Consider the following 13,322-nt stretch of genomic DNA (forward strand, 5'->3'; position numbering starts at 1 on the left):
ACACCGAGAAGGATCGCCTATCACGACCTAGCCTGTATCCTGCCGGGGAATGCAGACAGGGAGGTCAACCAGGTGCCTGGAGAGTGGCCAGTTTCTCCTGATAAAGGCTTGATTCCCAACACTTTTCACCAACAAATGCATATGTCCAGTGGCGGAGGAACCCTCTCTGGCACCCTGGGTGGGATGCTGAGGGGTTGGGCAAAGTGCCCGGTGGCGCCCGCACGATGTCCGTACGGACTGCACACGCGCAGCATCTGATACGGAGTGCGAATGTGCAGCATCCTGTATGGAATGGACACGCACGGCAGCCCATACAGTCGCCGTGCGAGAGGTAGCCCATACGGACATGAATGGCACGCAACAGCGACAGCCCGTAGGGACACCACACGAGCGGCACCCATACTGATTGCGCAGGCCCTCGGCCGCTCTACAGCTAGGGGAAGGCAGAGGCCATCTTGTCACTGTTAGAATTCCTGCTCCATGATTGCAGTCATGGGATTGTTGTCTTTCACATGACGGTGTATGTTTTGACTCCACAGAATGGGAAGTGATGGAGACAGGATGTTTGTGTTGCTGTGTTCTGTGAAGTGGGACTATTGTCCTTTGTTCTTTTTCTCTTTGCTGTCTGATACTAGAGAGAGACGGAGCCATGTTGCAGTGCTCAGTGTGTGTTTATATGTAAATAAAGTTGATTATCCAAAATGCTGAGTTGCTGAGGTCTGTTACGCATGACGCGCAAACTCTGCGGATCCCTAAGTGTGCCGGTGTCGGTTGGCATCGGTCACTGTGATGTTCGGGCTGAAGAAAGCTTGTGAAGCTCCCGAACGATCGACCAGGAGGGAGGGAACATGCCAGTCTCTGCCAGGGTCCTACTTGAGTGTAGGCCGAACTCCTAAGAGTCAGCCCCCCCCAGAGCGGCACCCGAGGCAGACCGCCCCCTCCGCCCCCCACTTCGTACGCCCCTGCCTTTGTTTGCACCGTTTTCTCGCAGCCTGTGCAGCATTGCGACATTTCAAGATGTGCCCGTTTTGAAGGATAGTCCCGTTTTCGGTTCATGTGTTTGTGGTTTGGGAAGGTGCAGATGAAGGAATTTTGTATCCAAATGCAAACTGAACAAAATTCTCCCTCCCAGTGAGGAGGGAAGACATTAGTAAGACAAAGGAACATGCTGCCAGCGTAATAAGTCCACTGCAAAGCAACATAGGACCTATAAGGGTCTCATCCCTTTGGCTCCACCCAAAAAATATTAGTGGGGACTGCCTCTCCCCCCCCCCCCCCCGGTTGATGGGCATTGCCATTCAAATGGTGTGAATGTTCTGTGTCTTGTGGTTGATTGTGCAGGGTGGGGCTCACCTGCCCCCCCCCCATATTTTATTCAAGTTGGTACCCTTGCAAGGCAATGTCAAAAGAAGAGGGTGTGTGGTGTGTGTGTGTGTGTGTGTGTGTGTGTGTGTGTGTGTGTGAATATTTGTGTCGTGTTGAGAGAAAAAACAGGCCATGGGAACCTGATTCTACACACAGATTCAGAAGAAAATGAGGAGAAGGTCAGATACAGAGAATCAGTTTTTTCTAAGGCAGCAGTGGGGTCCAAACTTTTTTCAAAGAGGGCCAGATTTGATGAAGTAAAGGGCCGTGAGGGCCGAAGGTTGTTTTTTTTTTTTAGGATTTTACCCCTGGAAATAGACTGCAACAGGGGCCAGATTAAACCAACCGGTGGGCCGGATTAAGCCCCCAAAACAGACTTTGGACACAAAGACCAAGAAGTCGCAAAGAGTCACTCAACCCATTATACTGAAACAGGGTGGTTGAATTTTGGACTGGGCCACTTCAAAATGCAGTAGGGGAGGTCGTATTTTTGAATGCCCCCCCCCATAAAAAGGTTCCCCCCTTTGTTGTAAACCTTAGTGGCAGGCAGAGAGGTTTTTATTTTTTCGCATCGGCGAGCGTTACAGAAAATGGCGCCCCCCCCCCCGCCTCCATCACGTACAAAAAAAGGCAATAGCATCCCGTATCGTGTTTGTAGCATAGCTCTCAGCGAAGCCAGAATTAGGCCTTGTAAAAAAAAAGACGTGGAGATTAGTGCTGCCAAAAAGACATTTGGCGATCTCTACCACCCTCACCCCCATCACAGCCCCGTCCGGAAGATACAGGCAAAGCTGGCGAGGATCGCCATGATCATGAGAGCATAGCTGGTTTTCACACTGCTGGGAGCACCGCTGTTGCAGTAATCGAAAACGCAGCAACTGGTCTCGATGCCCGTTTGGCCGCCCTTGATCTCAAAGTTGCTTGGGCAGACGTCTGCACACCACTTGCTGACGGAAAACTCACTGCCTACAAAGCAAGAGGATTTAAGGGAGGGAGAATGAGAAATTGCTGTGGGGTTCAGTCGCAATAGTCAACCCTGTTTGGAGATGAATTTCACCGACTTAAAACAGCACAATCCTATCCATGCACACTTTCTTATGTAGCAGTAAAACCACCCAGAGTGGCTGGGGAAACTCAGCCAGATGGGCGGGCTACAAATAATAAATTATTATTATTATTATTATTATTATTATTATTATTATTATTATTATTATTATTATTATTATAAAACCCACTTTTGTCTTATATAAATGTTTATTAGTAGCAAACCAGTTTGATACGCAGTTATTAAAAGAGGAATAGATATAAATGATGTCAGTTATATTAATTTTGTTGTTTCTTTGATTTTTCTATTATTTGTTTGTTTGTTTGATTGTATGTTTGTTTGTTTTTGTTTGTTTGTTTGTCTGTCTGTCTGTCTGTCTTCCCATAAATGTATTTATTTTAAATCAATAAAGATATACCTTAAAAAAATTAAAATTAAAATAAAAAAATTTAAAGGGGAATGGGATAAAGAATTGGAGATCTCAATCTCGACAATGGGAAACTGTTACGTTCTATAACAAGGGTACTCTGTACCTCAAATTAAGACTCATATAACACAAAATAATATTTAGAATTTTCTGGAATCCAGTATGCTTTTATATGAAAGAAGGGTTCTCTAAGACATCTAGCTGCTGGAGATGTCGCAGGAATAATGCTTCTCTAAAACATATGCTTGTACAATGTCTGGCAAACCAGAGCAGCGCACAGAAATGCTGTTTACCTTCCCGCCAGAGTGGTACCTATTTATCTACTAGCACTTTGACATGCTTTTGAACTGCTAGGTTGGCAGGAGCAGGGACCGAGCAATGGGAGCTCACTCCGTCACGGGGATTCGAACCGCCGACCTTCTGATCGGCAAGCCCTAGGCTCTGTGGTTTAACCCACAGCGCCACCCATGGCCTTACTACGGCACAAAGACAGGTTTTGATGAACTGGAAAAATAAAAATGAGGCTTCCACGATTGGACTGAAGATATGTACAAACTCGCTACACACGAACAAGGTGAATACAAACCTAGACTTGCCATGGGCAAATTTAATTTGGAATTCATTTTTATAAGTACCGTAATAGGTTTAGGTCTAGTTAATGACAATAGCATTTTTTTGGTAATGTATACAGGTCCCCACCTCCCGTTCTGCTTTATTTTCTACATGGGTGCTATTTCTTTTTTTCCTCCTCCTTCTTTTGTGTCTTATCTTACTCTGTGCACTTATGATTATGTACTTTTTATCTTTCAATAAAGGAGATATATTTTTTAAAAAAATCCTATCCATGTGCACTTCCACAACACTACTATGTTCAGGTGGGATTCAGTCACATGCCAGCAAATTCAGGTTGAACAATTGTAAACGATTGGGAGGTTTCCCTTTCCCAAATACTGGGATTTTTGCTTTAATGTGATGCATAGAATGTTCTGGAATGTGCTTGGTAGCACGTGCTTCAATGCAAACAAATCAGTGCGAATGCTCATTAAATGGCCAGCATTGTCTAGAACCAAAATGAAATCTCCTGGAATAGCCCATCCCATCCGATCTTCCCGCAAACAAATAAGACTAAAGGGTCATTAAAAAGTCAACGTTGTCTTTCTCACTATGCAAACCTGACAGTTTAATTGATCAATATGCTATACCACTATAGCAGCTGCACTGGCTCCCGGTGGGGTACAGGATCAGGTTTAAGGTGCTGGTTTTAACCTTTAAAGCCCTATACAGCCTAGGACCCTCGTACCTACAGGACCGCCTCTCCTGGTATGTCCCACGGAGGACCTTACGGTCTTCAAATAAAAACATCTTGGAGGTCCCAGGCCACAGGGAGGTTAGGCTGGCCTCAACCAGAGCCAGGGCTTTTTCGGTCGTGGCCCCGATCTGGTGGAACGCTCTGTCACAAGAGACTAGGGCCCTGCAGGACTTGACATCTTTCTGCAGGGCCTGCAAGACAGAGCTTGTTCCTCGAGGCCTTTGGCCAAGGTACAGCCCGACTCCCTCCTTTGGCAATCCTCACAGAACTTTAGCCCAATGGTTGCCATCATTTTGAGTTGAATTAATTTTACAATGGAATGATTTCAGAATGTTGTACTATTTTATTGTTGTTAGCCACCCTGAGCCCGGCTTCGGCTGGGGAGGGCGGGATATAAATAAAAAATATTATTATTATTGTTATTGTTATTGTTATTGTTATTGTTATTGTTATTGTTATTGTTATTGTTATTGTTAAATCTTCAATTCCAGCCAGCCAGGCCTATGAAGTACAGCTCCTTTTTTTCTCCGCCTTCCTGCAAACAGATCATGAAACTTACCAGGACCTGTGTGGGCCAATGACACGCAATATCTGTTCATATCCGAACACCTGTTCTTGGTGCATTCCTCGTGGGATTTCGCTTTGTCACACGTGTAACAGTGCAAGGACGAAACTGCAAAAAAAAGAGGTGGGGAAGTTGGGGGTATTAGGTTGCTATAGCTACAGGATTTCTAATGAACATTCTTTGGATGTGTGAGGGGGGCACCAGGGCTGGCATCAGCACTGCGGACCCCAGGGCCATTGCCAGGACCACAACACAGTGGCAGACCCCTCTACTGGCACCTGTCCTGGGACTCCCTTTATTAAAAATATTTCCTGGTCGGGGGCTCAGAGAGCTGGGTTCAGCTGCCATTTTAATTCCAAAGAATGCTCCCATTGCCAGCTTGCTGAGGGGCATTTTGGGAAATCTAAGTGGCCGTTCCCAGCCACCCTTTGAATAGGAGAATCTGTAGTCCTTGAGATGTTGCTCCAGGTCCCATCAGTCGTGGCCAGGGATGATGGGAGTTGTAGTCTAATAATAATCCCAGGTTCCAGTTACAGATAGGTAGCCGTGTTGGTCTGCCATAGTCAAAATAAAAAAAATTCCTTCCAGTAGCACCTTAAAGACCAACTAAGTTAGTTCTTGGTATGAGCTTTCGTGTGCATGTACACTTCTTCAGATACACAGATACTTCAGATACTTCTGAAGAAGTGTGCATGCACACGAAAGCTCATACCAAGAACTAACTTAGTTGGTCTTTAAGGTGCTACTGGAAGGAATTTTTTTATTTTGAATGATCCCAGGTTTAGAGATATGCTGTCCATCTCTGAAGGCTCTGTTTAGCCACATGGCTAATAGCCATTGATAGAACTCTCTCCCTGGCCATGAATTTCTCTAAGTTCCTTTTAAATCCACACTTTCATAGAATCATAGAACTGTAGGGTTCGAAGGGACACCATGAGTCATCTAGTCCAAGCCCTTCTGATGCAGGAATCTCAGCTAAAGCATCCATGGCAGACGACCATTCAACCTCTGCTTAAAAAGCTCCAAGGAAGGCGAGTCAGCAACCTCCTGAGGGAGTCTATTCCACTTACTAGCAGCGAATTCTTCCTGATGTTTAGTCTGAATCTCCTTCCTTGTAACTTGAAGCCATGGGTTCAAGTCCTACCCTCCAGAGCAGGAGGAAACAAGCTTGCTCCCTCTTCCATGGGACAGCCCTTGAGATATTGGAAGATGGCTATCTTATCTCCTCTCAGGCTCCCCAGCTCCCTCATAAAGCATCTTTACCAGACACTTGATCTTCTGGGTCACCCTCTACACAAGTTCCCTCTTTTCAATATCCTTGTTAAATTGTGGTGCCCAGAACTGGACCTAGTATTCCAGGTGTGGATTGACCAAGGCAGAATAGAGCAGTAGTACTGCTTCATTCTAAGGGACAGAGGTGGCGCTGTGGGTAAAACCACAGAGCCTAGGACTTGCCGATCAGAAGGTCGGCGGTTCGAATCCCCGCGATGGGGTGAATTCCCGTTGCTCGGTTCCTACTCCTGCCCATCTAGCAGTTTGAAAGCACATCAAAGTGCAAGTAGATAAATAGGTACCGCTCTGGCGGGAAGGCAAACGGTGTTTCCGTGTGCTGCTCTGGTTCGCCAGAAGCGGCTTAGTCCTGCTGGCCACATGACCTGGAAGCTGTACGCCGGCTCCCTCAGCCAGTAAAGCGAGATGAGCGCCGCAACCCCAGAGTCGGCCACGACTGGACCTAACGGTCAGGGGTCCCTTTACCTTTACTGCTTGATTCTAGGCATTATACTTCTGCTGATGCCACAGAATGCTTTGTGACAACGATTTACATAGATGCAAATTAGGAGGAAGGAGAGGTCTTTTCCTGGTTTGCCCTGCTTCTACCACTCAGCAATTTTCCCCTCTGTGAAACAACTCTCCCTATCTCTTCGCCATCAAGTGCTTGGCTGAGCCATCCCTTCTGTTCCCTAAAGTTGTTTACCTGTGAGGCGCTCGGTCTGTTTTGGGCGCCACCCTCCTTTTTAAAGTTGGGTGTTTGGCAAGTCGGAGATTATTAGGGTGATACTGGGTGCTCTTGTGATGCCAGTGGGCGTGAGGTGCCTCTTTGATGGGAAAGAACTTCAAAACAATGGGGCCCTTGAGCTTTGGGGTGCCTGAGTTATGGGAAGGGAGAGGGCAGGGTGAGGTTTAATGGTGGAGCTGACTCGCTCCAAGCCACGAGACCAGTCCATAAACTTCACTCTCACGAAGAGACGCCGAGATACAAGAACAACCAGACCTTCCACAAGCATTGCTTCATATTTCGACATGCTGTGCCATACAGGCAACCCTTTGATCCTGCCCTCAGTACAACTTTTGCAGGGGCATCCAGAGCCAGCTGTGCCACCAGTCTGGCCCCCTCAGGATGTTTTGGACTACAATTCCCATCAGCTCCTACCAGAAAGTCCTGATGGGAGTTGTAGTCCTTCTGTCTGCTCTGGAGTATTGCTGGGTAATTTGTGTTTCCATTTTGTTGTTGTTTAGTCAACAGTGTGAACAAGTTTTAATGGAATACTGAATGGTTTGTTGTTGTTGTTGTTTAGTCGTGTCCGACTCTTCGTGACCGCATGGACCAGAGCATGCCAGGCACTCCTGTCTTCCACTGCCTCCTGCAGTTTGGTCAAACTCATGAAACAGTATAATAAGAAACCATTATTAAAAAATTGAAACCAGAAATCGGGGAACTGTTGTGCAAAGATGCATTCTTAGGTGCCTGCATAAGCCAGACAGAACTAAGTGGTTCTCAGTAGGTGCTTAAAAATGAAAGCCAAAGGAGTCTGTTGACAGAGTAGTCCAAAGGATTGGGTCCACAATTATGGGTTGTGTGTTGTTTAGTCGTGTCCGCCTCTTCATGACCCCATGGACCAGAGCACACCAGGCACTCCTGTCTTCCACTGCCTCCCGCAGTTTGGTCAGACTCATGCTGGTAGCTTTGAGAACACTGTCCCACCATCTCGTCCTCTGTCGTCCCCTTCTCCTTGTGCCCTCCATCTTTCCCAACATCAGGGTCTTTTCCAGGGAGTCTTCTCTTCTCCTGAGGTGGCCAAAGTACTGGAGTCTCAGCTTCAGGATCTGTCCTTCCAGTGAGCACTCAGGGCTGATTTCCTTCAGAATGGATAGATCTGATCTTCTTGCAGTCCATGGGACTCTCAAGAGTCTCCTCCAGCACCATAATTCAAAAGCATCCATTCTTCGGTTTCCATTTAATACAGCTGTATAATGGTAGTTCTCAATAAAATCAACACACAAAAAACCCTAAGAGTCCAGGTTGATGAAGGCCTTCTAAATGGATGTAGAACATCTGCAGCCCTCCAGATATTGCTGGACCACAGTTCCCATCATGCTTGGCCGCTTGATCCTGGATTCTGGTATCAAGAGAGGCAGAAGTGCTCTTCTCCAACTATGACCCGAACTCATGTATATTTTCAGACACCTCGGCATTGTCCCTACCTTAAGCATCCTTCTTCTAAACTGAAGAAAAGCTCTGCAGCAAGTCTGGGGAACCTTTGGCTCTCCAGATGTTGCCAGACTAAAACTTCCATCACCCCTTGCCATTAGAGGAGGAGAAGAAAGAGGAGCAAGGACTGCAGGGCTGGAAGGCTGGTACCCAGAGATGAGGGAGAGGTGTTCCCCCTTTGTGACCCTAGATGTCAGAGAGGGAGAAGCTGATCTTCTAGATCTCTTTTTGGACCTTCCAGTGGAGTGCAGAGCCAAATCGAGGAGGTCAGAACACTTTGCCCAGCCAGAGGGAGGAGTTGGATGGGAGGAAGTGGAGTCAGAGGGGAAGGCGATGAGGCAGGACATAGTCTTGTCGCTGAGAGCCAGGCAGCACCTTCGTAGGTAGGATGAGATCCACCCACCAGACAAGAGTGTGAATGTGTGATCACAACAGAGGGTGACAGAGTCTGATGGGTGAGATCGCCCCACCTTGGCTGTAAACGCTTCGTGGGAAGGGTGTGCCAACAGCAGGTACCTCTTTGTAGCTTCCGTTCAGCTATGAACCTCTTGCCTTGCAGCCACCGAGACCATATAACACCAGTCTTGAAAAACCTACACTGGCTCCCAGTACGTTTCTGAGCACAATTCAAAGTGTTGGTCTGACCTTTAAAGCCCTAAACAGCCTCGGACCAGGATACCTGAAGGAGCGTCTCCACCCCCATCGTTCCACCCAGACACTGAGGTCCAGCTCCGATGGCCTACTGGCGGTTCCCTCCCTGCGAGAAGCCAAGTTACAGGGAACCAGGCAGAGGCCCTTTTCGGTGGTGGCACCCGCCCTGTGGAACGCCCTCCCAACAAATGTTAAAGAGAACAACAACTACTAGACTTTTAGAAGACATCTGAAGGCAGCCCTGTTCAGGGAAGCTTTTAATGTTTGATGCATTACTGTATTTTAATATGTTGTTTTAGAACAGGGGTAGCCAACCTAAGGCCCAGGGGCCGGATGCAGTCCAATCGCCTTCTCAATCCAGCCCGCAGACAGTCCGGGAATCGGCGTGTTTTTACATGAGTAGAATGTGACTTTTTATTTAAAATGCATCTCTTGGTTATTTGTGGGGCATAGGAATCCATTCATATTATTTTTCAAAATATAGTCCGGCCCACCACATGGTCTGAGGGATAGTGGACCGGCCCAAGGCTGAAAAAAGTTGCTGACCCCTGTTTTAGAATATTTAGAAGCATAGCATACTTAGAAGAATGTTCTATTGGGAATCACCACTATTGGGCTTTAGTTAGACCCAAAGGATTTCAGACATGATTCCTGCCATTTGTAGCCATACATTGACAGCCACAGACCTGCAAACTCAACATCTGACACACCGTCACAAACAACCCAGAAGGTGTGAAAGAACACAACAGCTCGAGCGTCAGGCTGAGCAGGTTTTCCAAGCTTTCTCTTATTTAGGGAAAGGAAATTAAGATCTGGGCACGGAGTGGGAACCTCAATTAAGAAGAACTGAGGAAATTGCCTTAGGCTGAGTTGAAGCATCTGATTCATCTTAGCTCAGCATTGCATTGACTGACAGTGACCCTCCTGGATTTCTCCCAGCCTTACCTGGAGACACCAGGGATTGAATTGGATTGGATTAGGGATCATCTGCATGCAGGTGCTCTGTCTCCAAGCCACACCCTTTACCTGTACAACTTTAATCTACATAGTCCAGTTTGCAAGGAAACCTTCCCAGCACTCCTCCATTTAGAAATGTGCAAAGCACGGCATCTTTCCGCGCCAAGCAAAATGTCTGGAGACCGTCGTTAAAATAAGGACCGTGAAGATGCTCCCTGAGTTTTAAGTCACGACATTTCAAACTGTCGTTTGGGGATTTTATTTGCTTATTTGGCAAGTGATTATATTCCTTTGCGCTCTGTAAGGAAATTGCGGCTGCAACTGGTTGTTGCAAAGAGCCCTCTGTCTGCTTACCTGTGTGAAGTCTGAGCTAGCCGCAGAATAACCTCAGTGGCAATAAATAGCCAATAGCTAGCAAGTTAAAGGGATGCGGGTGGCGCTGTGGGTTAAACCACAGAGCCTAGGACTTGCCGATCGTATGGTCAGCGGTTCGAATCCCCGCGGCGGGGTGAGCTCCCGTCGTTCAGTCCCAGCTCCTGCCCACCTAGCAGTTCGAAAGCATGTCAAAGTGCAAGTAGATAAATAGGTACCGCTTTATAGCGGGAAGGTAAACGGCGTTTCCGTGTGCTGCGCTGGTGCTGGCTCACCAGAGCAGCTTCGTCACGCTGGCCACGTGACCCGGAAGTGTCTTCGGACAGCGCTGGCTCCCGGCCTCTTAAGCGAGATGAGCACGCAACCCCAGAGTCGGACACGACTGGCCCGTACGGGCAGGGGTACCTTTACCTTTTACTTAGCAAGTTAAAAGCCCCAAGTCCAGTGAAAGACACTTAGATAGCAGGGCTGCCTGCCTGGGAATAGAAAAAGCTGGACGAGGTTGAACATGGACCGCCCCCACTCACTAAAAGGCAGGAGCTTTAAGAGCCTGTGTAACGGGGTTTGTCAACAGATTTAGGTACCGTATTTTTCGCTCTATTAGACTCACTTTTCCCCTCCTAAAAAGTAAGGGGAAATGTGTGTGCGTCTTATGGAGCGAATGCAGGCTGCGCAGCTATCCCAGAAGCCAGAACAGCAAGAGGGATCACTGCTTTTGCTGCACAGCGATCCCTCTTGCTCTTCTGGCTTCTGAGATCCAGAATTTTTTTTTCTTGTTTTCCTTCTCCAAAAACTAGGTGTGTCTTGTGGTCTGGTGTGTCTTATAGAGCGAAAAATACGGTGGATTGCTTCATCTTCAGTTAGAGATGTTAAGTTTCAGCCAGCAGCTCCCAAGCAGAACACTTGCACTTAAGGATGGACAAGCCTATCAAATCTGATCTTTGCATTCTTAAATTCAGCTTTCCACATTTCTGCAGCTATTTGCAAAATAGCAATATTGAGAATAATTCTCATGAAAATCCATCGGCATTTTAGTGCTAATTTATTCCAAAAAACACACTTTTTGCCCCAGTATATGGGAACCTATAATATCATTTATAATATAATTTGTTAATTATGTTGTATTTACCGGTACATACAGCAAAGGGAAGCCTAGAGCAATTAGATATATTTCAATTTAGGTAATCTATGTAATAGGCTTATGTTAGAAAATGAATATGGATTTTGAATCTGATGTTTGGTTTTGAAATAAATAAAACAAAAACAAACAAACAAAATAAAAAATAAACACACTTTTGTACACAGTGTGCACAGTTTTGCAATCAATTCCCCCAGTATGAAGCATTTTTGCATGTTATTTTCACAAATATGTGCATTTTGATGTACACGAATGCTGACACTCAGTGGGTGGGGAACTGCACCTGCAAAAATCAGAGAAGTGCAAATTGCAATGGATAATCTGTGCTTTGGTCCACGCATTGATCCTAGAAGTGCAAATGAGTGGCTTCTCTTAAAATGCAAACATAGTCAATTTCTTCCCTACCTGCAAAGAGCTGAGGATTTAAAGCAGCTCCAAAACCTGTTTTCAGCAGTGGGCATGCTCTCTCTCCATTGCAGCACCTCAACAACAAAGGGTGCACTCCATGCCTATAACTATTCAAATATGTTTCCCAGGCCCCTTCTCAAAATCTCCCCACCTCTCCTTGGGTTAACCCCAGTGAAGCTCACCTTGCTCCAGGCAGAGGGCTGCAACCACCAAGAGTACGGCAGTGAAAGTCTTCATCCTGGCAAGGTCTTAACCAGCTGGAAAGGAACAGCTGGCAGTTCTGACATTATATGATGCTTATTTAGGGCGGTGCCATCAGAGGGAGACGCATCTGATTGCTCACAGGTTGTTGTTTTTTTTGCTGGAAATTCCCGCTGTGCTTGTTGCACTTGTGTGGCCTTCTCCTAAAACGCCCCCCCCCCCGCTCCTTTATTTTTTTCTTAACCCGGGATGTGAACCTTTTGCCACATGGCAGTCTGTTTTTCTTGGCTATAGATGCAGGTTTTTTTAATAGGAAACAGCGTGGCCTGTTGGATTCCATCTGTTGCAAAGTGACACGGATGTTCAGAAGGAATCTGGCTCAGTTTGGGGGGCTCTTTGAAACAGCAAAGGGGGACGCGGCTGGTGCTGTGGGTTAAACCACAGAACCTAGGACTTGACAATCAGAAGGTCGACGGTTCGAATCCCCGCGACGGAGTGAGCTCCCATTGCTCGATCCCTGCTCCTGCCCACCTAGCAGTTTGAAAGCACGTCAAAGTGCAAGTAGATAAATAGGTACTGCTCCAGCGGGAAGGTAAACGACGTTTCCGTGCGCAGCTCTGGTTCGCCAGAAGCAGCTTAGTCCTGCTGGCCACATGACCCGGAAGCTGTACGCCGCTCCCTTGGCCAGTAAAGTGAGATGAGCGCCACAACCCCAGAGTCGGCCACGACTGGACCTAATGGTCAGGGGTTACTTTACCTTTACCTTGAAACAGCAAAAGGTAACAAGGAGGTTTCCTGCTTAGCCAGAGGCCATGTATGCCTTCCCAGGGCTTTATTAAGACGCAGTTTTAAAATAATAACGCACATGCAAACATGTTTGGCCAGGGAAAGAATGCCTATAATATGAAATAGAGAAATAATAATGATAATTTATTATTTATACCCCGCCCATCTGGCTGGGTTTCCCCAGCCACTCTGGGCGGCTTCCAACAAAACACTAAATTACAATAACCTATTAAACATTAAAAGCTTCCCTAAACAGGGCTGCCTTCAAATGTCTTCTAAAGGTTTGGTAGTTATCTTTCTCTTAGAAATCTGGTGGGAGGGATTTCCACAGGGCGGGTGCCACTACCGAGAAGGCCCTCTGCCTGGTTCCCTGTAACCTCACTTCTCGCGGCGAGGGAACCGCCAGAAGGCCCTCAGAGCTGGACCTCAGTGTCTGGGCTGAACGATGGGGGTGGAGATGTTCCTTCAGGGATACTGGGCAGAAGCCATTTAGAGCTTTCAAGGTCAGCACCAACACTTTGAATTGTGCTTGGAAACGTACTGGGAGCCAATGTAGGTCTTTCAAGACCAGTGTTATGTGGTCTCGGCGGAAATGGAAATATGGAAAT

The 13,322-nt window shown here is 46.9% G+C and overlaps 1 protein-coding gene across 1 annotated transcript; it reads right to left on the reverse strand.

Moving 5' to 3' along the window:
* Window positions 1–1,905: 1,905 nt before the first annotated feature.
* Window positions 1,906–12,069, reverse strand: LOC308593077 (lymphocyte antigen 6E-like). Its single transcript, XM_081205306.1, has 3 exons — window positions 11,910–12,069; window positions 4,706–4,819; window positions 1,906–2,331 (listed from the first exon to the last, which is right to left on the reverse strand). Exons 1-3 carry the CDS (start codon window positions 11,962–11,964, stop codon window positions 2,126–2,128), a joined length of 375 nt encoding a protein of 124 aa, XP_081061432.1. The 5' UTR covers window positions 11,965–12,069; the 3' UTR covers window positions 1,906–2,125.
* Window positions 12,070–13,322: the final 1,253 nt, after the last annotated feature.

Source organism: Podarcis bocagei (genome assembly GCF_964188305.1).
Source record: "Podarcis bocagei genome assembly, chromosome: 8".
Lineage (NCBI taxonomy): Eukaryota > Metazoa > Chordata > Lepidosauria > Squamata > Lacertidae > Podarcis > Podarcis bocagei.